General features: G+C 37.4%; 2 protein-coding genes across 2 annotated transcripts; one reads left to right on the forward strand and one right to left on the reverse strand.

The window, feature by feature from the left end:
- The first annotated feature begins 19004 nt into the window (after positions 1 to 19004).
- Positions 19005 to 21228, forward strand: LOC114534141. The gene is made up of 2 exons (XM_028555691.1): positions 19005 to 19094; positions 20114 to 21228. Exons 1-2 carry the CDS (start codon positions 19068 to 19070, stop codon positions 21101 to 21103), a joined length of 1017 nt encoding a protein of 338 aa, XP_028411492.1. The 5' UTR covers positions 19005 to 19067; the 3' UTR covers positions 21104 to 21228.
- A 3185-nt stretch (positions 21229 to 24413) lies between these two features.
- On the reverse strand, positions 24414 to 25839 carry LOC114534124 (leucine-rich repeat-containing protein 15-like). Its single transcript, XM_028555671.1, has one exon. It carries the CDS (start codon positions 25739 to 25741, stop codon positions 24572 to 24574), a length of 1170 nt encoding a protein of 389 aa, XP_028411472.1. The 5' UTR covers positions 25742 to 25839; the 3' UTR covers positions 24414 to 24571.
- Between the last annotated feature and the right edge of the window lie 1359 nt (positions 25840 to 27198).

The raw sequence follows: 27198 nt of genomic DNA on the forward strand, positions 1-27198 counted from the left end.
ATATATACTAGAAATATTTGAACTGAATCACAAACTTCCTGGTTACAGAAGATGTATTCAAGTTTTCTGGCATCGTAGGGCATAGGCAGGCCTTTGCGTGTGGCAGGGCAGATATGAATCACCTTCATTCAAAAAAATATGACACATTTATATTTCAGAAGTTAAGACGGCTCAAATTGGCAATTTAAGGCGCTTAATATTCAAAATTAGCAGTCAGTATACGTCTAAATCAATAAGAATTGGAAAGATTGAACTTTAAAAGCTTTTGATTATGATCTGAAATTACACTAATATATGTCTATCAAGAACGAGGCAAGAAACAATAAATAAAACTGTTTTAAAGTCACGTTAATATATGAATGATCAGTAGATAGTTCGAATTCCAACCTTTACGTAAAATGTTTGCTGTATCCTACCTTCACTGGTCTGATATTAACTGGATGCCCATGAAAAATGAAAAACTTTTAATTTCCGGTGGCATTAATTAAGATTGCTTTAAACCCGATTAAAATTAGACCAGACTGATGCAAACTAGAACATCGTCCAACCAGTCTATTATTAGATCGAAATAATTTATGTAGTATGTACGTACATGATGTTATATAGGATATTTCACGGTAGCGAGTATATATAGAAATTCATTTTATGTTCGGGCATGAGAACACGAGAACATAAAAACCGTGAAATGTTCTGTTTATTGAACAGTGACAAAAACACACACAGACGACAAGTAAATACGCCGCAAAAGACCATTATATAAGCAAATATTTTTGAATTATAGCCTAAAAACTAAAGTAGAGCAAGCCTCAACGTTAATTTCGTCAGTTTTATATACGAACCAAAGACCGTTTTTATTTTCAATATAACAGCGATAAAAATGGCGGGGAAATTTTCGAAACTCGTTATGTCTGACTCCTAAACGAGACATACGAAAAATAGGCGCACTGTACCCCGGATGTAGTGGCGTATGAGTTCTACGAGTGTTTTATATAGTTCTCAGTGAAAAACCCGGCCCATCCATATATTTTTTTTATGATGACACTAAAATAATATTAATGACCAATCACCAAAAACTATACGTTGTCAACAAAAATGACGACTCAAGCAGATGTTGAACTAACGCCATTTTGTTTAATTGCATGCTGTTCATTTAGTCAATCTAAACTCGCCAGATCACTGGCCCATGCACGATATCAATAATTTATTTAAAAACGACTAAATACGTTAATTGATAGCTTCAATTCCATGCAACCTGTCAGTTCTCTAATGTTTCAGCCAAACTTGTAGTAACTATAGCTACGTTTAGGATACATAATTATACGATGATAATTTTTGCACTGGCTTCACAAAATGTCTAGATATTCCTAAAACACCTCATAGGATATATATTTTGCTCTGATGAAGTTGCGGATTATAGGGTAGTAATGCCCGTTTTTGAGACGTTGAATTTCTCATTTGCCGAAACGAATGCAAATGAACTTAAACAAAGCCTTTAGCTTTGATTTTAACATTAGGTTTGGCACATGAAAAATTCTTGTCTGAAACAAGCTTAAAATCCATTGCATGGTAATGTGGTAGTTTTGATATCCAGCTAGCCTTGAATATTAATATAGTTATATCCAAATAGACAAATAACGCTGTTGTTACCTCTCTACATTAAAAGTTGAGATGCGTAGGATAATTATGAAATTCATTTGCCATCTTTTTATTAGCATTACTTAACTCTAGTGGTTTTTTATGTAACCTTCGATTATGGGTTGTCTCGCCGCTCACAACAGACGTATTCCGAATTGCTTTGATGTTAGCCAACCTTAAAAGTACTTTTGCTTCAGTCCTCAAAACAGGATTCCTCCAAAAGAAGATAAGCGAGTTGAGGGTAGACGAGGAAAGCCCCAAAGTACAACTCCAATACGCCAAGGAGAGCGTTAGAAAGTGAAAGGTGCTAAAGAATTGTCACTGCAAACGGAATTACACATAAAAATGTGCAACCAACAACAATGGCACAAGATTTTGCTAGTCTCAAATCTTGTGCTGTGTTCCTGTCTTTGTGTTCTGTGTTACTTCGTTCAGACACACGTCTTCCTGTTTGACTTGTTCGAAAAATTGACGCATAAATAAAAATGAACGAAACAAACGATATCAAGATGACAACACTGGTCAGTATTCGTCCAATTTGGTTGAGAAATAAACGACATAACGTTGATGCTATGGCACAACTCCACAACGCTGTTGCTATGATAAAGAGTTTGAGCTTCGTCACCTTGTTACGATGAAAAAAGGGATGAACAATACATAGATACCTTTCAATGTTTAGCAAAAGCAATGTCATGAAAGACATTCCGGCTAAAGACAGAGATATGTTTTCCAAAAATACATAAATCGTACAGTCTGGATCGTGCAGTAGAATTTTCACTAATAACAACGAAGCAGGAACCCGAGTAATCCAGTAGCTAGATCAACAAAAGACAGCAGCATTATAAGGAAATACGTCGTCTTCTCTCAACTGTTTTGATCGCCAGTAAGCAAGAATTGTAACGGTATTTAATGAAACTGTCGATATTGTTAGGAATACATTGACAATACAAGTTATAACATAGTTGATGTAGTAAGCTTTAGATGGAAATCCAAGTGGAAGTTTGAATTCTCTTTGGTGAAATCGACAAATTTGCCAAAGAGAAGTGTTTATGTCCATGTCGAGGTTATGGCATTGTCTGAAGCGCTTGTTTTTCTCGTCGTAACAGCTGCGTTGCTTCTATATATATCATTTATGAAAATATCGCTTGCTGGGTGAATAAATGTCTAAAATTAAAATTACAAGCAACACTGCCTATTCAAACACGTATTCCGGAAATTGTTACCCCCGTCATGCGTCAAGTGATGCTTGTATTGCATTTAAACTTATTGATTGCCACCAGAGCGAGTCAAATTCTGTAGATATAAAAAGACACGTAAAAGTTTGTTATGTCTGAGACTGAAGTAAATATACTAAATCTTCCCCTAACTAACAATCCTTGTCATTACTTAGCTATTAAACGCTGCAATTACAAAGATGAGAACGATTCCGGTGCATTTAACGTCTCTAAAATTAATGCACCATATCGTTGATCACCTGTAATAACAGAAAATAGAACGGTTTGATTGATTGATGTTTTTCCCATAATTAAACTTTGAATGCTTGAATGAATTGTTTATGACATATTCACAGGCCAACCGCGGTTGTAGAAATTTCTTATCAATATTTCCCGTTGAGAAATATAAATCGTAATTAAATCCAATATACACGATTCTGATTGGCCGATTCGCCCATATGATGTTAGTTAACGACCTTTTTATGTAATTGGCGGCAGCTCGGTTTATGGCATTATAAAAATTCCCGGAAAACAGTGGCGGGCTTAGCGGAATTTAAAATAAACAAGACGCCTGTTCTGGCGTTAACTCCGGCGAGCCGCGCACGTGCCCGTCTTCAATAGAAAGCCTCTGAACCTAAACAATACAGTTCGATACTCATTTAGATGCCTTGCCAACCTAAAATCTAAATGTTGCTCGATCGCGACATTCAGAAGCATATCGTACTTTAAAAAGTATAGAAGCTCAATTGTTCAAAAATGTAAATAAACCGTATGATACATTCACTTTACGTCTTACACTTTGCCTTTGGAATTCGCGCTTATATATTAAATATTTAATCCTGTGCAAACTACGACGTGTCAACGCGCCCATACACGACCACATGTTGTTAAACGGCGAAGTAACAGCGATATTATTAAGATAGGACAAGAATCTACATGTATTAAATATATTCTGACCCCAATCAAATCTAAACTTAATCGAACAGCATCAAAAGAACGGTTTATTTGTTCCTCTTGGAGGAATTGCCGTATCATGCGAGCGAAATCGAATCGCGCATCGGAAATTAGCCAAAGCTGTGCACCACAACTCTTGGGAGATAAGACTTTGATATAGATAAATACGGTCACATACACATTTCAAATTCTAGTATATTTCGCGCGCCATTACCGTAGGCCATTACAGACTTGCGACGACGGAAAATAAAAGAGAAAAAGCAAAGCAAAACCGGGTGACAACCTTTAGCGAATTTGAGCAAGGAAACGAAGGACGAAGACGTGTTTCGGCCGAGGTAGACTGGGATGTATGTTTGTGGGTGCCACATCTTCGGCAATCGTCGGATATACGAAAGATGACGAACGGTTCTTCTACTTCCGGAAAATTTCATTGTTTTCGAAGAACGGAAGCAACCGAAGTCACGTTAGTACGTTTGTCAAATTTTAAAGCGAAGGCGAGTACTTTAAAGACGAAAAAGCGGTGATCGGTGAGCGTTGAATGACTTGAATCTACAACTACAAAGTTACACTAATAGAAAATAAAAAAAGCATTATTTTATTCAGCAAATGGCAGTAACAAGTTGCCCTGTTTTATAAATTATAATGCGATATTTCACCTGTCAATTTCTTGCTTCAGTTGCTTGTGGACATGCAGCTATTAAACCAAAACATTACCTTATTGCAAATTGTAGTAACAAGTTGCCCTGTTTTATAAATTATAATTCGGCAAATGGTAGTAACAAATTGCCCTGTTTTATAAATTATAATGCAATATTTCACTTTCTTGCTTTTGGACATGCAGCTATTAAACCAAATACATTACCTTGTTGCAAATGGTAGTAACAAGTTGCCCTGTTTTATAAATCATAATGCAATATTTCAACTGTCAATTTCTTGCTTGTGGACATGCAGCTATTAAACCAAATGCTTTGGAGTTTAAAAAGGAGCTTTTATTTGAACATAACTAACAAATCATATTTTTTTAAAAAACAAAACTTTTAACAAAAGTGCATGCATTTCAACTGAACAAAAATCTTTAAAATATTGTTCAGATACACAGATGAGTCCTTTAAAATTGTTTAATGCGAAACGTTTGAAGCAATTTTCGACTCTTTGTTATATGCGACCGTAAAATGATATGGCAAATCAAGTAGATTATCCTCAATGAAATCTTTTTTAAGATCTTTCTCCTTCTAAACTAAGCTTTATGTTATCAGAAGATGTGTGCCACCATCCCGGAACCTTACTGCCTTTTTTGTTCTGTTCACCTATTTTGCTTAAAAAAAATTCATTTCTTATCTCTTGTAAAAATGCTTTTATATATGTTTTGATCTGTCGTAAAATGTATTTAACACTGAAATATTAAACTAAAATATTATGATATATAGATTGCGTAATAAATCGACTTCGTTATAACTGTATTCAACCAGCTAACTGTAGGGCGTTTATTCCGTTGTCTATGGCATTAGAACATAAGACTAGAAAATAATATTTTAGTGCATCAGTTGATATTTACTAATAATGTTTTACAGGCTACCCACATGTACGCATTGCGTACCTATTTTTCAACAAGCGAACTAAATGTTTTCAACCTTAATACAAAGATACAGTTTACAACTACATATTCAGTGCATTATATTCAAGTCGACTTATTCAAGAGATATCTAAGAGTGTTATTTAATTTTGACTTATCTACCGTTTAAGCTAAACGGGCTTGATACAACCGGCCCAAGTTCTGTCAAAGTTATACGACTACGAACACGGTACTAATTTTGTAAACATGAACAGAGCTGAATACGAGATGGCTATTTTAGCAATGTTTTCAGAAGACGCTTTGGAAGTGGAAGATGTTATGCTTCTTTACGGTTTAAAAATCTCAAACAACATTTATATTCCATACAAGAACTATTCAAATTTGGCTTGAATATATCTTACTTTGAAAACTTGGTTTTGACCACAACGAACTTTGTCAAAATATTCGTCCTAAACCAGGACAACAGGACGAAGACGTTAAACCCTGGTGGCTTTACAACCCTTCCATATCTTGTGGTATAACTATCAGGGGCGATATCTTCGTTGTTTTCATCTTTCCCTGAATTTCTATGAATTTCATCTCGTGTGGTTGGTGCGTTATGCACGTCCGGTGGTTCATCCACCTCTGGATGATCCTCGTTGTAACGTTCACTGGTTGGAAGTAGATCACGTCGATTGCGTCTTAGAGTCTGTCCTTCTTCCGTCTTTATGATGTACGATCGCGGTGTTTCATGTTGTCTAACGACCTTTCCTTTTGTTGACTAATTCGCCTTCGTTGATAGACTTTTATGTTGATAAACGCGTACTGTGGATCCTTCATTGATTCTTGGCAGCTCTTTCACGTTACGATCATGGTAGAAAGCTTGGTTTCGTTTCTTTTGCACGTTTCTCCTCTGAATTAAAGCTTGGTTCTCGTTTGGTAGTCTGACTGCCGGGAGTCTAGTGCGTAGTTGTCTATTCATGAGCTTTTCGGCCGGTGATGGATCTCCACTTGGGTCTGGACACGATTTGTGAGCGAGTATGGCGAGGTAAGGGTCTTCGTTTTTATGTCTGCTTTTTCTAAAAGTTTCTTTATCGTCTGTACCGTGCGTTCGGCCATTCCATTCGCTTTTGGATATCTCGGGCTAGATGTGGTGTGTGAGAACTCCCATTTAGCGGCAAACTCAGCAAACTCTTTGCTTGCAAACTGCGGCCCGTTATCAGATATTACCTTTTCAGGTATTCCGTGCCTTGCAAATATCGATTTCATGTGGGTAATTACGGATGAACTTGTCGTACTTTTCAGTAAAGCAATTTCTGGAAAGTTAGAAAAGTCATCGACGAAAATTAGATAATCATTGTTCTTGAAATGGAATTAATCAGCTCCATTTGGTCATGTCAAATCTCCTAATATCACAAATCCAATTGAGGAGATTCCAAGAAGAGACAAGAAAGGATAAAACGTTGCAACAGTTAAAAGAAGTTGTACGAGCAGGATGGCCAGAAAGAAAGAATGATCTTACTGAGAACATTAAACCATTCTTTAATATTCGAGATGAAATCACAGAAATGAACGGCATGCTAATGAAAGGGGAACGAGTCATTGTCCCGTCAAGTCTCAGGAAAGAAATGAAAGCAAGAATGAATCCCAGCAAAACCTGTTGCCACGGTTTTGCTGGGATTTCATGAGACATCAACGGCTCTTTCTGTTTGTAGACTCTCGTAGATAAACACGCACTACACCTTTGAACTATTTCCGTTATTTCACTGTTAATTCCTGGCAAAAACATCGTTTCTCGTGCTCTCGCTTTGCACTTCTCGACTCCTAAGTGTCCCTCATGTATTCTTGCTTTCATTTCTTTCCTGAGACTTGACGGGACAATGACTCGTTCCCCTTTCATTAGCATGCCGTTCATTTCTGTGATTTCATCTCGAATATTAAAGAATGGTTTAATGTTCTCAGTAAGATCATTCTTTCTTTCTGGCCATCCTGCTCGTACAACTTCTTTTAACTGTTGCAACGTTTTATCCTTTCTTGTCTCTTCTTGGAATCTCCTCAATTGGATTTGTGATATTAGGAGATTTGACATGACCAAATGGACCTGGAATGCAGCCTCTTTCTCTGCGGCTTGTTCCTTTGCTGCGATAAACGCTCTAGACAACGTGTCTGCAACAGTTAGATATTTCCCCGGCTTGAATTCTATATTCATATCATATTTCTGCAGCCGCACGCGAAATCGTTGAATTCGTGGTGGGGCTTTACAAATGGGTTTGTTGAATATGGGTTGGAGCGCTTTGTGGTCAGACTCTACAGTGAAAGATTTCCCATAAAGGTAGACATGAAAGCGTTCACAGCCAAAAAGGTTTGCCAGAGCCTCCTTTTCGATTTGGGCATAGCTTTGTTCTGATTTGCTTACTGATCTACTGGCGTTTGCAACTGGTGCCCAAACGTCACCATGCTTTTGAAGAAGAACGGCTCCCAACCCAAATTTTGACGCATCAACAGATGTTTTTGTTGGTAATTTGGAATCGTAATATCTCAACGTTGGACTTTCAGTGAGTAATTTCTTTATTTTGTCAAGAGCATCATTGTGATGACGAGACCAATGCCACTCTACGTCTGACTCCATGAGCTGCCTCAAGAGTGCGGTTGTTTTGGACAAATTTGGAATGAATTTCCTTAGGTACGTTACCATTCCGACTAGGCGTTGCAGATCTTGCTTCAATTTTGGTGTAGGCATATCTCGAATAGCCTCAATCTTCGTTGGATCAGGCTTGATACCTTCGTCTGAGAATAAGTGTCCAAGAAAAATTACATCAGTTGAGCCAAATAAGCACTTCTTTTCATTTAGTTTTAGTCCTGTTAGCTGTATTCTCTTCATAACCGCATTGAGTCGCGTATCATGTTGTTCTTTAGTATTGCCCCAAACTAAAATGTCATCTTGAACGTTAGTGCAACCATCCAGACCCTGGATAATTTCTGCGATCTTCTTTTGGAAGACTTCACTTGCGCTAAGTATGCCAAATGGAAGACGTTTAAACCTGTGTCGGCCAAATGGGGTGTTGAACGTTAGAAGCTTCTAGCTCTCCTCATCAACTTTAATTTGCCAGTAGCCGTTAGATGCATCTAGCTTCGAGAAATGCTTTGCTTCTGACATTTCAGACATTACTGTTTCAGCAGTTGGCATAGGAAAATGTTCTCTTTTGATGACTTTGTTAAGGTCAGAGGAATCCAGACATATGCGAAGTTTTCCATCTGCTTTTTCTACAATCACAAGGGAACTCACCCTTCGGTAGGTTCATCAATTTCTGCAATAATATCCAACTCTTTCATGCGGTCAAGTTCTACTTTAAGTTTGTCCATTAAGGCATATGGCACACGTCTTGGCGGGTGTACTACGGGAGTTGCATTTTCGTCAATTTGAATATGATATTCTCCAGATAGGCATCCTATCTCTCCAAATACCTCTTGACTTGGCATGAACTTTGCATCGTCCCAGTTAAGAGTCTCTACTCTTTTTATCAAAGCGAGCCGCTGACATGTCTCCAAACCTATTATGGGCGGTGAATTTGTGGGAACAACAAACATCTGAGCTGAAATGCTTTATTTTTCTTTTCTTACTAGGTTGACGACACACTTTCCAATAACAGGAATTTCATTTCCATCATATGCAATCAGCTTCTCTTTCGCTGCATGAAGATTTGGTCTCTTTTGAAGAGTATGATAGATCTTTTGTGGAAATATGTTTACCTGAGACCCTGTGTCAAGTTTGTATAATATGCTAGTACCGGATGTAAGAATTGGCATTCGGTCCATGGCGTAGTTGCATCATTTTCATTTTCGTCGACTGTGCCTACGAAAAACTCAGTTCGTTCATCACCTAATGGCTGTTCTTGCTCGATATTACTAACCGATTTTGATTGACAAACTGCAGCAAAATGGTTCCACTTCCGACAGTTGTTGCACATTTTGCCGTATGCTGGACTTCTTCCTCTTTGATGCACGTTTCCACAATACTTGCAACTTCTTGTTTGATCAACACTTCTAGGCATTTCGTAACGCTCTTGTCTAGGCCTCTGAGACAGGGTTTCTCGAGTCACGTGACTCTCATCGTTGAGAATTATTAATAGAATCCACGTTGTCAACAATAGGGCTTGCCATTTCCTCAACTTGTTTCTTAGTCGCTTCGCTTGCCCGACAAATTGATATTGCTTTTTCCAAGCTTAAATCAGTCTCTCTTAGTATTCGTTCTCGTACCTTAACGTCTTCGTCGTCTTGTATCCCTGCCACAATTCTATCTCTGATCAGACTTTCCTTCAAGGTGCCGAATTCGCAATGACGGCTTCGTGATTTCAATTCTGTTACATATTCGTCAATAGTTTGTCCGCTTATTTGATTGTATGTAAAGAACTTAAAACGTGTGTAGGGCAAATTCTTTCTTGGGTTGAAATATCATCAAACTTGGCTAGTACAGGATTTAATTTCATATCATCTCCGGCTTCCGTAGCGAATGTAAACGTATAATAAACGTCGCGTGCTTTCTCACCAATTGTTGTTAAAAGCCGTGATGTCTTGACATCCTCTCCTTTCTTGTCGGATTCTGTCGCTGTTAAATAAAATTTAAATTCTTTTTTTCATCTTTCCCAGTTCTCGCTTAGGTTTCCTATAAAACTCAACTCTTTTGGTGGGTTAAATTTGCTCATTTTGAGTGTCTATTTAAATTCCTGACGCCATGTAAAGTAGTGAGCCTCAAGTGCCTTTTTATTCACACCTATATTATAGTTAATATGTCACTCAAGTATTATTAATAACGCAACGTCAGCAAATCAACAACTCATTACAATCAACTCCCCATATTGTTATGAAACCACAAATCAAGAAACAATCTTTCTTAAATTTTTTGACAACACAAGTATAGCCCAATTTAAACATACGTCTAACATTAAATCTCATTCAATCACAACCATGCAGTTTAAAACTGAGTTTATTTCGTGGTAATTGTAATCCAAACAAGATGCCTGCCATAGGCATAAAGTCCGGCACAGCCTGGAAATCAGATCGAGGCTTTTTAATGCTTTCTAAATTTGATGACAAATGTCGAGAAACGTCTAAGTTAAGTTTACAACGTTTGCGAGCGATACACCGCTGTTATAAAATCATTGTTTTCATTGTAGTTTTCGTAAGGAAATACCGGATTTTTTGATGTATTCATATCATTCATATATAAAGTAAACTCGTCGTCATCTATTAGCCCGTCATCGTAGCTATCTAATAATATCATTCGCGTATCTCTGAACGAAGACATTTCTACTTGAAATTACTCTCATTTAACTCACGAACAGAAACGAAAAAGTCATCTGAATTTTATCAGCTTTTTGGTCATCAAAGTCAAAGAAGCAGATAAAATTCACAAACCTTCGCGTTCCCGTTGCAAAAACAGGTTTTGCTTAAAGATTGTTTACAAATTTCTACGACGGGGAAAACCCTTATTCGTCCCAGTCCTTCTCGCAATTTTTCTAACCGTCGCCGTGTCAAAAAAAAGCTTTGCTTAAGGTCGCTAATGATGATGTTTTAAAGCACATTGTGTTTCGTATTCCGAAACGCAGTGGGCTGTTGGTATTTGGTCTTCTTGAGCAACGACAAGAAATAGTTCAGGCTTCTGCAGATAAAGCTAAGTCATCAAAGCGCATGAGTGTTTTTAAACATAAAATAAGCGTCAAAACGCTCATGCGTAGAGCCGTCTCACTACCTAGAATGAAAGAACTAGATCACGTTGCTAATGTATTAGAGTCCAACAATTTCCTAGCCTAATTACTGCGTCGCGCACTGAGCGAACGCAGTCTAAAATTGCCGTCGGTGTTTGGTTGTTGTTTTTTTTACGTTTTCGACCCGGTCTTCCTGGCCGCGCAGGCAAACTAAGATACTCGTATTTTGAACTCGTCTGATTTCGTATCGAAATATTTTCGTGCTAAACACACTTCAAATAGTAATCTAAGCCTAGTAACCCCCACAAAAGAAATATTTTACTGAAACAAAAAATTGAAAAGGTTTGTTGTCGCCGGGAATGCACGATACACGTCATATAAAATAACACGTACACGAGTCGCTGTGCATGGCCGATAGAGCAGGAAATCTAGACGTCTGTCGTTCGAGAAAATACGTACAGCTAATCATAATGCTGGATTCTCGTCTTGTCTTGTTTGATATACTCACTCTACATACACTAGCACACACTGATCATGGTAAACCTACACTAAAACGGGTTTACAGACAACGATCACATGAATCACGAAAGCCTTGTATGCCATGAAAGCCTTGTATGCTCTGAAAGCCTTGTATGCCATTCTATGCCATTTTTCAGGCATGTTGTAAAACATGGACTGGACTGGACTTGTAAAACATGGACTTGTAAAACATGGACTTGTAAAACATGGACTTGTAAAACATGGACTTGTAAAACATGGACTTGTAAAACATGGACTTGAACTTGTAAGACATGAACACTCTCTGCCGCTAATATTACGGAGTAACTAGTAATAGACAGCTCTGTATCTATTGTTTACTCTGTGTCAATATCAAGCAGACACTACAATTCAATTGAAAAATAAATTAAATGTAAAATAGCTACGCGCGCGTTAAGCGCATGTCGGCCGGGTTTATTATTTCACAACAAATCATCGGCTGCCTATACTTAGACTTGCGCGAGTACATCACACGAGTATATCAAATTACTTATTTAATCTCAGTCATGCAGTCTCCAACAATGTAAAGGTCTGTAAACCAAAATGTTCATTAGTTTCAAGCTTCCCAAACTGACGCAAAAGCCAAACGATAACCCTGTTTTACCAAAATTTGAATGGGCTAATATAATAAAGCAGAAAAAGCTCGGTTCTGGTAGTTTTGGCAAAATATGTTCACGACGCTACGAGCCAACAGGATGTCGTTGTCAAAAAACTAAAGAATGTTTCTCTTGATTCTGCGGCTCGATTTGTTAAAGAAGCGACTATTTTGAGTAGTATTAAAGGGCACAGAAACATCACAGAAATTTTGGGGCTGTGTACCAAACCATGCATATGCAATCATTATGCAGTATTGCTGTTTCAACTTTGGCAGACTTGGAGTTGATAACAGCGTCAGTTTTCTAGCCGATTTTCTCCAGTTTGTAGACGCGGAGTATAATTTTTCATCATTTTCGGAGGTTTTGCCTGTATGCATGAAAGATGTCATTACTGGCCTGGACTATCTTCACAGCCATAACATAGCGCATCGTGATTTAAAACCTGGGTGTTTAATGAGCTGAAACCAACAAATTCGAAGATTTGTGTTCATGTTTTACAAGTCCATGTTTTACAAGTCCATGTTTTACAAGTCCATGTTTTACAAGTCCATGTTTTACAAGTCCAGTCCAGTCCATAGTTTACAAGTCCAGTCCAGTCCATGTTTTACAACATGCCCATTTTTCAATCAAACCGCACCTTCCTTTCAAAGGTAAAAACGGCCTATTGAATTTCAGTACAAACTGATTCCTAGAGTACATGATTCCAAACTCAGCCTTATTCACGTATATCGTTAGCTACATCTGCCTAGCACCAATAATGCAGTTTTACCCCTATATTCTGTACGAAGTGTTCTATTTGCTAGAAACCCTAGGAAAAAAACATTTTTCTAAAGGAATAAATATTGACAGGAAATGGGGCACAGTTGCATGCTACAATTGACGCGACGCAGTTAACGCCAGAATAGGCATCTTGTTTCCCGTTTAATTTCCGCCGGAGTCTGCGAGCAGGCTAACAAAGCACCCGAACGAAGTAATCTCAAAAGCAATGAAAACAACCACTCCAGAAGAACAAGTAGGGATGTTCTTAAGATGGGCCGAGGAAACAAAGCCCCAAAGCTATGTCAACTTACCCTACATCAATGGTTTGACCCAGCAACTTATTCGCGCTCTTCACAAGTATGATATTGACGTCACATTAAGAGTTCGACAACAAGGATTTCCATCCGCAACAGACTGGACTTGTCTATGAAGTACCATGTCCTCAGTGCCCTTGAACTAACATAGGGCAAACAGGGCGTTGTTTTGAAACAAGGAAGACAGAACATGTTACGGATGTTAAAAATCACGTGCAAGGATCAAAGATGGCAGATCATTCTCAGGATTTCGCAACGGATACGTCATTGACAAAGGGCATTACAGAATAAGAAAATCGCTAGGATCTTGACATATAATTTTTACGAAAGCGCGGAAAATAATTTAAGACTGTTACCCGAATAATATTCCATTTTAGGTAGAAAACAATAACACACCATTTGGGCTTCTTTTCTTTGTTTTACTCATGAGAGAAGGGGTCGTATACTTCAATTGATCCCTGACGTCAACAGGATGCTCAGAATCATAGAATTGTGCATATATAGGATCATAGAATTGTGTATATAGGATCATAGAATTGTGTATATAGGATCATAGAATTGTGCATATAGGATCATAGAATTGTGCATATAGGATCATAGAATTGTGTATATAAGATCATAGAATTGTGTATATAGGATCATAGAATTGTGTATATACAGGGTGAGTAAAAAAAAACTGACACCTTTGAAATTCAAATTAGTCGCATAGCGGCTGTAATGTGGCAGAAGTTGCTTAAAATATTCATAGGTATACGAAGCTGTCGAAGCATATCATATTAATTAACCTAAAGCATAAAGTTTGTTCCCATTGGGAGTTAAAAAGCATTCTAAGCTCTGTAAATACAAAAGAAAAGTTTTATCAAATCGCTTTTATAAAAAGTTTTGTCAAATCGCTTTTGTTGATTGTACATGGGAATTGTCATATTCCAGCCATATAATAAGTTTGCAGCTAATTTGAATTTCAAAGGTGTCAGTTTTTTTTACTCACCCTGTATATAAAGAACTCCGGATCTCCGTCTTTACATGTTGGAGACCATATATAGTCTGGTGGTCGAAGGCTCTTTTGACTAAAAATTTTGAGCAGAGAACGTTTCTATTATACTAAATCGGAGCAGGTTTTGTTTCATACGAAGGAAGATAAAAGGGTAAATATTTTAAGTCATTGCAATATGAATATGTAATTAAATTTACTCTAGTATAGTAGAGTAGTAAGTGTAAATCTTTAAACGGCAATTCTCCACAACGGCACAACACGCATAATACTAATCTATTTCTACTGGCGAACCTAGCCTAAGCAACTGGCTCTGCAAATTTTTGAATGAATTACGTATTCAAGCATTTACAAATGCATTGTTTAATTGTTTACGATGTATGGAGATCAGTTCATATTAATTAAGGCGCTGTTACAATATACACTTTTCCTTGCGAAATGTCAAGAGAACGTCAGCAGAGCGTAATAAAATGTCGTATTTGCCAACACTACATCTCTCAAGAGTAGAATTGCATTGCAAGTTGCAAGGAAAATTGCATCGTTCAACACAGCAAAGCGGCACCAGTTGCTATGGCTAGCTACGCCACTGTCTACACGTCGAAATAGAGACCTTTAGTTTGACGTTTACGGCAAACGCCAAACCGCTAGCAATGTTTGTGTTTTAACTCCACTATCTTTAAGTGTGCGGCAATTTCGCTAAATTACAAACGTTCTACAAAAAACTTGTGATGTTCAGCAGTAATGTAAGAAAGCAATAGGCTATTTCTGATGTATTTAGAAAAGCAGCAAATTCAGCTTTGCCGTATGTGTTTCACGTTCGCCGTATAAAAATTAAATTTAATGCTTGAACGACTGCATACCCAGCTAACACACAACGTAATCCCAACGTTAGCGGAAGGTTGTGGGAATGTCAGGTCAGACCTAACTAAACCACGACATTCCCACGACGTTGTTTTCCCGTCGCGATATTACTATACGTGTTAATAACGTTGTAGCGACGTAGAACTTGGACGTGTGACACAGGTATTTATTTAACGTTTGCGCAACGTCCTTTGTTAACGTCGAGACGACGTCAAAGCAAAACGTATTCAAATAACGTAGATACAACGTTGCCATTTTCGAATGTAGTAGTAGTAGTAGTAGTAGTAGTAGTAGTAGTAGTAGTAGTAGTAGTAGTAGTAGTAGTAGTAGTAGTAGTAGTAGTAGTAGTAGTAGTTTATTAAAAACAACATCTCGCAGTCTTAAGACTGAATTACATGTGTTGGATACAACACATATATATATATATATATATATATATATTATATATATATATATATATATATATTATATATATATTATATATTATTCATAGTGACACGTGATATCTGTTTGAACTTTGAACACGTGTTCGTCTTTGATCGTCTCTTCCCGCTGTAAAATTTTTACTGTTTGAAGCGTGTTCTGTCGTTTTGTCTTGGCTATTGCTGGAGTCATACGTATTATTTACAGAAGATTTTTTTAAGGATATTGTCGCTTGATTTTAAAGTAAGTATAATTATGTTGCCTATATACAGAGAATACTAGATTTATAAGACTTATAAATATTTATACCAAGACGATCATATACGTTTATAGCTCTCACTAATTATCATATATTTAATATTGCGAAACTGAAAGTATAGCGATTTTAGAGGTTCTATCAAAGAACGTTTGTGTAGAATATAAGCCCAAAAGCACGGGATTATATTCTTACTAGCTAGTAATTTAATGTGTATGAAAATATTTACATATTTTGCGAGGAAAGATTTTTAGGCATGTTAATATTTGCATTCAAGATGGCCGCCATATGGTGGTTTTCATCATCCTTTATAAACAGTTATCGTTTCATTAAACGGCTTTATATAGAATAATTAAATCATAGTTTAAACTTTAAAGGAAGATAAAAGAGATATTACACCTTTCCAAAAATACGGATGGGCATGTTTTACGAAGGATTGAAATCGATTGAGTTCAATCCATCAATAATTGCCAGTTTGGTCTGATTCAATCAAGTATAAATAATTTATGTTACTCTAGTACATTAGATAAGTTGTAAATTGTCTCTCTTTTATCTTTTTATATGTTTAATAATTGAAGAGCTTATTCAAAAAAAGTAAATTGATCATCCACTGTTATAGTCATACAGTCATACATGATATAGTCATAAATGTATCATGTACAGTATGTAAGAAATAATGTTTGCCGTGCTCAAATTTGCTTATTTTAACTTATTTACCTCTAAAATGCTCCACTTAAATCTTTTTCATTAATTATCAAATTGCTTTTTAAGGTAATTGAAAAAATACAGTATGTGTAAAAGCATGAGAGTTGACACACATTTTACAATTTCCCAGCAAGCAGGAGCAGGCCCTTTATATATATGGGCCTACATGTATATAGGCCTACATGTAGTATGGCACTGTGATACCTGTGTGCACTTAAAGTTTGAACTTAATAGGTTTATGATAGAACATAATGCACTTGATGGTCTTATACACCCTCAGCCGTTCAAGCATTAAATTTTATACGGCGAACGTGAAACATATACGGCAAATCTGAATTTGTTGCTTTTCTAAATACATCAGAAATAGCCTATTGCTTTCTTACATTACTGCTGAACATCACAAGTTTTATGCAGAACGTTTGTAATTTAGCGAAATTGCCGCTTACTTAAGGAGAGTGAAGTTAAAACACAAACTTTGTTAGCGGTTTGGCGTTTGCCATAAACGTCAAACTAAAGGTCTCTAACATCTGCGAACAAACACGTCACAGTGATTTGGGTTTCCCCGTGAAATCTGTTTCCCTCGGAATAAAGATGGCGGCCGTGTGAAGAGCGATAGTATGTATTTTTAAGGATTTGCTTGTTAAGCAAAATCCTTTATGTCATCGTCTGTGTAAGATAGATAAATAGATAGTAAGAATGTGACGTATAACTACGATATCTTTCGAGGACTCAAAAATTCGCGAACCGTCGGAAACTATTATCTGCCATTACCGTTGAATCAGTTTGTGAATATTTGCGATCTTTTGGGCAAAAAATACCGCTTATTTTCGTAAATGCACGAACAACTAAAGATTTAGTCAATTTTTTAGAGCTAAGCAAAGGGACAAATGGCTATTTTCTGCTGGGAATACAAGTGGGAAAGGTTCTAAAAGCCAAATTCGCTAAACTAAGGCCAAGTAAAAAAAATAGTTTCTCGTCCCCCCCCGCATGCGTTTTTCCTGCCGCATCCACTTTTCTTTTATTTATTATTTTTATATTCGCCATTTTCCGCATATTTTGGGAGTGCTCAGGAAAGATTCGAAAGTGCTCGGAAACAATTAGAAAGTGCTAAATGATTCGGAAGTGCTCGGAAACCATCGCGGCATGCGCCTGGCGCCATTCTTAACAATTGCAAATTGCGTACATTTGTACCAAAATCGAAGTTGCAAGCAGTTGCTGCTTAATTCCAGTGACACTTTTCTATATTTATTTAATTTACCATATGCTTCATATTAATTTTTCACTGAAAATATAAATAATAAATAAAAAATAAAAGTGCCCGCGTTCTCCTCTTTTTCAAAAATTCGGACGAGAAACTGCTAATTTTTTTTACTTGCCCTAAAAAAGAAGCGGGATTTTATACAAAATTGAAGGTAGTGTCTCCATTTAATAGTTCCATTTTTCACTCATAGAACTTTAGAAAATATAATTGCTTGTAACGGAAGCATTGAAACAATTTCGTCGTGCGTTTATCAATACATACTGCGTTTGTCTTTAAAAACGCTGAAATATCTTCAACAATTTTAATATAACTGAAGAATACAAGCAGGTTAAACGTTGAGGAAACGGCTTTGAATGTTCGGGAATTGGTTTTATATACTATTATATAACTATCACTACGCCATATGTGCCCGTGCGCAGGCAACCATAACATTGGGCTGCTATGTTCATGCAATCGCCATTCGCAATAAACAAAACATTGATATGCGTTTTGCAAATCCTTATGCACTCTTTGAGTGCCTATTTTTATTTAACTTATAGTATTTTTGTGTATGTTTTGAAATTATTTGATGAAAATTTGAATAATGTAAACCATTCAGTTTTACCACAGGCAGCCCGGTCACTGCTGTTACGTCATGCTATTATATATGTATATTGTAATTATATACATATGTAATAGCATGACGTAACAGCAGTGACCGGGCTGCCTGTGGTTTTACAATACCAATTTTGATTTTATTTAGTTTTTCAGTTTTAGACTTGCAATACCTGTAAAACTTGAGTACAATCTATATACATCTATATAATACATCTATATACATATTTGTGCATTCCTACCAGGAAAAGGTAGCTACTGTAATGTCATGTTCTTAAACACCCCTACCTGGCCACACCCGATCTTATTCCGATTTTATTTTTATTCTTATGGTCTTATTCTTATTCTTATGCTGATTTTATTCCGAGGCAAACAGATTTCACGGGGAAACCCATTAACCCAAATCACTGTGACACCGGTCGCAAGTCGCAACTTGCTCGGTGGCATGCAAAATCGTGGTGTAAATGTTTGACTTTGAAACCACGACATCATTTTGATCAGACTGTTACCGAAATTTGCTAATTGAAAGCGTAAAGCACGCAGCGTTTTGTTTGCCTATCGTCTTTATTTTTTAGCTTTTCTGCACACTTTTGATGCGAGAATGTCTTCAAATACTCTTAGTTTGCTCTTCCTAACTGATAGTTGTTTTATCTTTAATTTCAGGTCCAAAATTCTGGGAGAAATTTATCCACGTTTTTCCATTTATCCAAATGTCTCTAGGCAAGTCGGAGGAGGAGGTAAAAAAGTCAACCATTAAAGGACTGTTTTTGTTCTTGTTTAGTTGTTTGTTTTAAAATTTTCCCACGCCACCAAGAACACCATGTAGCACTTAATTTAATAACTTTGCCAATGTGATAACAATAAGTTGACACGGGAGCCGCAACAGCTAGTTGTCAATTACCGCGGACCGAATAATTACTTAACACAACAACAATGCAAAGCACAACATAACAAACATATAACAAAGAAACAAAGTTAATACAACACCAGACCAAGAGTGGATAAGATCGAGTAAATATGAAAACTGATCACCTCGATCAGTCAATTTATAAAACTGAATGAAATAGAAATTCACGTCGAATATATATATAGGTTAAGGTTGTCTTAAGATTTGAAATATCGTAGTCAACAGAACGGCGTTTTAACAGTAAATGGAAATCGGTTTTAAACTTGTTTAAAATGTTAATCCGTGTCGTGTCAATTTATGCATGGAGTAAAAAATCACTCGCTTTAAAAATCAGAACGTTTTCGCACTCGCCTAACCCCATTTACCTCCCTTTTGCAGCAAATTTCGTGATTTTGCACAGCAAAAAATATTTAGGGAAAAGTACTAAACTTAAATAACGTTTTTTTGGAACTATGTACTTAAAAATATCAAGACCAAAGACTTGAAGCATACAAACGGCTCATGTAAATCCAGTTTTGTTTAACTGAAGTGGGGTAAGGTTGAGCCGCAGAAAAGAGCAAAATATGTATATTATTTTGTAGAAAAGAACAGTGAAGGAATGTTAGTATGGGGAACTAAGTCTGAAAAAGCTTGCATAATACATTCAAAATAATGCGCATTCATGCATGATATTTACGGTGCCGGCGATTGCTCCAATAATAGCTACAATTTGTCGTCCATTAATTGACTATCTAGCTATAGGCGAAGTATAAACTACAGTGTCGGAGGAATAGATCTCCAACAGGGTTGTTTTTAATAACGTAATTCATTGCTAGGATTCATTGAAATTTGATTTTTTTTCCTTAACAGTTATTGAAACCAGTTGAAACTCCGAGTCCTGTCAAATATGTCCTATGTTCAACAGGGCAATCACCGCCAGCAAATGCTGTTCAAGGTGGATATGATAACGGACCATCTTACCACGGGAGAGGAATTGTTTCTGGGAAAAATATTCCAGGCAAGGTCGGAGTAGATTCGCCTAGAAATGGCGGTTTGAAAGGGGCGTGCATTCCTTACGGATCAAAAGAGCACCGCGTCCACACATTCGAGGTGCTCACATCAACATTGAAAACATCCTATGTGAGATGCAAAACTGGTGACAAGCCACCAAAAAATGCTATGGAAGGAGGCTACGATGGAGGTCCTTCATACCATGCAAGGGGCGTAGTTGCAGGAAAGATGATTCCTGGAAAAGTTGGAGTGGATAAGAAATACGATGGGAATCTTAAGGGAGCATGCATCCCCTACGGTAGCAAGGAGCACCGCATTCACGATTTTGAAGTTCTTGTTTTAAATGATGATGAGATAATAAATGATGATGAGATAATCCGTGTCGAATACAAAGTTGACGAAGCAAAAATGCTTTCTACGACTCCGAAGGTAATCGCAAAACAGACAAATCATAACGCCAGTACTATCAACCAGAGTATGGAATTCTGGTTTGATGAGACAATTACCAAAAGTTTTTCATTTTCGCATCAAGCTGGGGCAACAATTTCCGTTGGAACAAAATTTAAATGTGGCATTCCAATGGTGGGCGAAGGAGAAGCGAATGTCGTTGTGACCGGTTCTTACTCCCACAGTTGGGGAACATCCGGTTCAAATGCCAAAAAGTATTATGCTAAGTTTCCTGTTATGGCAGGACCTCATTCCACAGTTGTTTGTAACGCAGTGGTGAACGAGACCAAGATGGATGTTCCTTATACAATCTACTTCAAATCTGGGAAGACGTCAAGCGGACTATGGAAAGGATTTTCTACATGGGGCTTGAAAGCAACTTACGAAGAGACCAAGGACTAAAGCATGGCTTTTAAAATCACTTAACAAATTTAAACGGTCTAAACTAGAAACAGCGTAAAAGCAAGACAATATATCTAGTTTGACTGCATCTATGTAGTAGCTATTTAGTGGGTATCACTTGCAACCCGATTGTAACTACTTTAGGAATAAATAACAAAGAACAATATCTGTGTGGCTTGAATCCGGGGTCTTTCATTAATTTATTGTGTGATCATCCAGATTAAATTTTTTATTATTAATTCTGACGTTTCGGCTTGCTACACGAAAGCCATTATCAAAGACGTATATTACAATTGCAAATTTACAGTTTTATGTTGCGTCAAATTGACGTCCGCGTGAACAGTTTACAAAGTGAATGCCCCGCAACTTATGTTGGTGAAACTGGACGTACTCTCGATTCTCGCATTAAAGAACATAAGCGATCAACAGAGAAACAAGACGTGGCGAACAGAATTGCGGTTCATCATATGGAAACGAAGCACAAAATTGATTGGTAGAGAGCCACTTGTATGGAATTCAACGCTTTTGAGGATGAGAGAATGTTTTTAGAAAGCTGGTTATGAAACGAAATTTTACCCAATATTTTATTGCATTATTTGAACGTATCTTCAAAATGATGAAAAATGACAGCTATAGTTCATTCATATCTCAACTCATTCCCAAGTTATCGCACTTTTTGTATTTTGAGTTATGACGTCACTGGTTGTGCTTGAGATAGCAGCAAAAAGAAGAAAGTCTAACTTCGCACAGGTGACAGAACGTAATTAGATGAAATTTGGTTCTAGTAAAAAGTGTACTTGGGCAAACATTTAAGTGTGTTCATATCGTTGTCATGACCGCAGACTATACAGAAGAAAGTCTAAAGGTACGTTCACACACAACGATTAATCGGTCCGGTTGGGGTTTACATAAATGACATTTGAAAAAATTCGCAGTAAACGTCATCTGACGACATAACCAAATGACAGCAATCGCCATTATCATTCAGCAGAACCAGAAATCGGCCCGATTAATCGTTGTGTGTGAACGTACCTTAACTTCCCACAGGTGAAAGAAGTTCGTAGTTAAATGAAATTTGGTATGAGTAATAAGTGCACTTGGGCAAACATTTCAGTGTGTTCATACCATACCAGGCCTCTATATTCGATTTGCTTAGTTCTTTGATTCCAACAACTTCCAATTTAACTGCGTTAAAGCCGATGTTTCATTGAAAAACCGACAAAAAATTTGTTCGTGTGTCTTTCGCGAACCCGCACAACACGTGCAATGAACCTGCGCATGCGCTGTGCTATCTCATGGGATCTCCTACCTCGGGGTTGTTGATATATGCATATTTATATTCTGTTCCTGTTCCAACTGTTCTTGGCTTGAATTTGAAGTGTGTATAGTACCACTCGAAATTAAGACACTTTAAACCACTAGAATATTCCTGCATCGAGTGAAGTGCCAAAAATCATTATATATGAGTATATTAGAACAAACATTGATATTGAGGGATATAGATAATTACGGACACGTGACCGAGAAACGTTTGAGATACGTTGACAATATGTCGTCTTTATTTTTTGAACACATGTTTGTATATATTAAGTGAAATAAACCATTTAAGTTAACAGGGGTCATGTGATAGAATTAAAGCACTTGGTACGATCGAGCATGGTACATGTTCGAGTTAGTTGCAATTACTAGTATTACAAAGCAGTTGTGAGATTAACTAAAGATTAATCACACCAAGACTAAACTATACTTCATAAATTCAATTGCCTTGACGCTTGTCTGTCTGCCACCCCTTTCTGCCCTCTCTTCTAGGAAGCTCAATCATCAGATAAGTATGGGGGCTTCTTCACTATCTCGTGCCCAGGTACTTTCCTTTTATCCCGTTCCGTGAGTGCTCGCGGGTATCTGGCAGCCTTTTTGAGCCAGAACAATTTGTTGAACAGATAATTTCACAAGGCAGCTACCTTATATTAGCATGTTGTCTCTTTTGTAGCTTTTGTAAGGATTGGGGCATTTTACTATTTTAGACCAGGTTCTATCTTGGCGATAAAAAGGATACATCCGGGAAGGGTATGGGTGTGACTAATTAACGGAACTGCAGACTAGATTGCATGCTAAGCTAGATGAAATATTAATATTTTGTTGACCCTCCTTTGGCCTTATAATTGATGACGGCCTTACACCGGCGTGGCATACTTTCTGTTAAGGTGGTAATCTTAGCGGTCAAAAGAAGTTCATCCTATGCATGGACAGTCTTTACAGCAACCCATAAATCATGGGACGCTTTATGAATTAATTCCTTTCTTGCACTATCCCCTTGACATTGTCCACAGATTTCCAATAGGGTTAAGTCTTTTGACTGTGCAGGCCAATCCATTTCTGTCACTCCCTCTTCCTGAAACCATTGTTTGACTGTCTTGGAGGTGTGGCAGGTTGCATTATATTGTTGAAATATCGCTTGGGATAAGAGAATTATCCAAAATGCCTATGAAGCTCTCTCCTATATTCGCATCTTTTTTATCAATTTGTATTTAAACAGTTCTTTTTGACCGCTATTACAATAAAAGATTGATTGTCACGATTCCTGTTACATACGATAATAGCAACATTTGAGCAGTTCTTTTTGACCGCCAGTGTATAATATTGCGAGTCATGCTCTGAGCAGGGTGAGTTGTCCTTCTGTGTACGTTCCTTTATTCTGTATAACGCGACACGTGCTCAATACAACATGGCAGGTTTTTTGGAGGGATTCAAAATGCGTATATAATCAGTATGCCCCATATCAGGGACGGCACACGGCGCAGAGTTTTTGCATGCCGAAAGGTACCATTGTTGTCGCTGGCCATAATATTCTTTGGATTCATTCTTGGATCAAACTGCGATCGCAGTTTTCTAGCCGGACTTATTTTGCTGGGTTTTTTTTTCATATTCTCTATCTGGCAGACGGCAGTGGCGTAGGAGGCACGACATTTTGGGGGGTGGGGGCATATATTCATGCATGTATTATTCATGTTGTGCATAATTAATTTATTTTCAAATCGATTGTCTTTACAGTTTGTTAACATGAATATATGCAATATCGCCCCCCCCCCCACGCGCATTTCTACGTCACTGCTCTCCACCGTTTAAGCTGATCAACTTTGAACAACCGGTCCAGCTATATATGTGCTGTTTTTCTCTACGTCTATATTCTATATTTCTATTAAGACATCATGGTATATCCCAAACATTCATATTCCAATTGCATATGCTTTTATGTTACTATGACCACCTTCGAACACATAATGATTCAAAAAAGTATTATTTAAATACACCCCAAGTTGAAATAAATACATGATATACAGTATACCCTCAAAATCTTAACCAGCAATTCGTTGCATATTTTGCAAACAAACCGATTGTTCACACACGGAATTCACTTCCATTTTAATTGAAACACACTGTGATTTAAAACGTTCATTATTCATGTTATCACCATGGTGGGAAAATAGTAAATAAAAATATTAAGCAATACGGCATCAGCAACATGCTAATAATTGGTCGTAGTGTCATTGCTTTGCTAGTATCGTTGCCACAAACAGGAGCAGAACCTTTGGTTGGGGTGCAGCAGAACTGGCTCGCATTCAGATCAGGAAATATTTTGCCAGCTAGGTTGCTAGGAGATGCACATTTCATTTTCTTCAGAACATCCTTGCCGGTCAAGTCATTACCAATTTCAACCAGTGCATACTTATGAAACCAAGCAAGATGGCAATCGCAGTTGAATGGATTTTCTTGTATGCCAAAAGATTCCAGTTTCAGTTCGGTGAATGGATTTTCCTCGATGGTTGATATATTGTTATAAAATAGCAACAAAGTGGTCAGTTTTGTCAGCCCTTCAAATGCGCCTTTCGGAACCTGTGTGATTTCATTGTGGCCGAGATCTAACCGTTCAAGCGAAGTCATTTTTAGCAAAAAACTATCATTCCCAAACACTTTCTCTGTAGTAAGACCACAATATCTACAATCAAACCATTCAATCGTAATTCCACTCATAGCATCCGGGTCTATTTGAACGATATTGTTGCTATATAAATCAACAATTTTGACCTTTGTCCCCTGCAGGAAATCTGCACCGATATACTGAATATTGCAGGAAAGCAAACCGATTTTTTCTAAATTTGATAGGCCACTGAACTGATTCTTTGCCAAACGAGGTATGTTTGAGTAATCTACATGCAGCTCAGTAATGGTTTTGGTCACACCTCCGCTGCCGATGCCGTTTAATCCCGTTGAATTCAGCTTAGAATGCGTAATATATAGCTTCTTTAACGGACTGTTTTCAAAGATGCCATCTGGCAGGGATTCAAAGGGATTTTTACTCAAGTGAACGAGCTCTAATTTCGAGAGATTTGCAAATATTCCAGGCACGAAAGACGCGAGCTTATTGTCTTTCAGTGAAACATATTTTAAGTTCAAAAGCTCCTGAAATGTCCCGTCTTGTATGTAATTCAAGATTCCTTCGCTCATGTCAAGCTTTTCCAAGACAGGAAGACCTATGAAGTCGTCTTTAGTGAGATTTGTGATGCTGCTTTTCTCGATTATCAACCATTTTGTATCGTTGTTGAATACACCTCGAGGAAACGTCGTTGTTGCTTGCATATTCTCGCAAGATACGAGCTTCGAGTTAGGAAAACATTTACAATTTGATGGATATCGCTGCGGGCAACTGTCTCCAGTTGTCAAGATGAATAGCGAGGCATAAAGGAATATTTCAGTATATAAAACATTTTCTCTTGGATCGACTCTGGGGCCAAAGATGACTTTCCAGCAACGGATCATCAAACAACAAACAAATAAATGCCTCTGACTCTGAGTGTCGCTTTGTGCCGGGTCAACAGCGAGACAGTGTAGCATGCATAATTAATTTGCATTATAATTAACTTTGCATTCAACATAGAGCATTTTGGGGACATTTAGCTATACGTTAGCGTATTACAAGCAGTAGATACATGCAGAGAGAACATGTTTCGGGCGTTGAGGCGAGTACCAAGATCCAAATCTTACGTTGACTCAAGAAGGCTCGTTTTATAAAGACATCTCTGTGACAAGTACCAGCAGTGGCGTAGGGGAGACGATAATTGGGGGGGCACATATTCATATATTCATGTTAACAGAGTAAATAGAGTAAACAGACCTGTAAAGACAATGCATTTGAAAAGAAATTAGCCTGTGAAACATAGTTTATAAACTGATTTCATAACGGAGCGTTTAGCCTACGTTTAACGGGTTTCAAAGCCGGTTTCCACTAGCGATATTCTTCGCGCGCGAAGCGACTTTTCCTGTGATTTGAGCAATTTGTTCCAGATGGTTGCAGTTGAGACTCTGAAACAAAAGTAAAATGTCGCTTCACGCGAAAAATATCGCTAGTGGAAAACCGGCTTAAGTCATAATTGACCTATACAGGGTGTCCCAAAAAAAACGAAAACTATTGAAATCACCTATAACAATGCCATTGTTAGAGTTTGAATGCCCAAGCACTCTGTTGGGCCCACAAGTGTATAAATCGGGGTTGCCATAAGCATTTTTTATGCATGCATATGATGCAGTCAAATTTGCTTGTTCGCAAAAATTATATTTATCAACAATATTTACAATTTACAAATATGGATAACATTATTTAATGTGCATCTCAAGGACCATGACCTTCGATATGTCCCCTTTCTCTAGCAACACAAAGCATTTAGCATTTTATAAGTTGCATTAAATCCCCACGGGCGGAAATTCGTGAGCACGGCATTCAAATTTTAACAATGAGTGATTTCAATAGTTTTCGTTTTTTTGGGGACACCCTGTAGTTTAGGGTAAGAAAAAACCTGGTTTACATCTGAACTTATAATTTAACGGTATTTTCATGCAAATCAGCACCGTATTTTTAAAGAGGAAATACTGGATGGAGCTGAGAAAAGATTGACAGAGGCCTGCAGGTATTTGATCAGTAGGGAAAGAAAAATGCTAATCTAACATCAGCTGATTTATGTTCCGACGTACAAAGCATTTTGCGCACTAGCAACCTCAGATAAAGGAATCCTCGATTCGTAGGACAAAAGTATGAACAG

This window comes from Dendronephthya gigantea, unplaced genomic scaffold (assembly GCF_004324835.1).
Source record: "Dendronephthya gigantea isolate DGI-Jeju-01 unplaced genomic scaffold, DenGig_1.0 000097F, whole genome shotgun sequence".
Taxonomy (NCBI): Eukaryota; Metazoa; Cnidaria; class Anthozoa; order Malacalcyonacea; family Nephtheidae; genus Dendronephthya; species Dendronephthya gigantea.

Coding starts and splice junctions, on each gene's coding strand:
- LOC114534141 (XM_028555691.1), top strand. CDS start 19,068: ATGTCTCTAGGCAAGTCGGAGGAGGAG. Junction 19,095..20,113: donor TAGGCAAGTCGGAGGAGGAG/GTAAAAAAGTCA, acceptor TTTCCTTAACAG/TTATTGAAACCAGTTGAAAC.
- LOC114534124 (XM_028555671.1), bottom strand. CDS start 25,741: ATGCAAGCAACAACGACGTTTCCTCGAGGTGTATTCAACAACGATACA.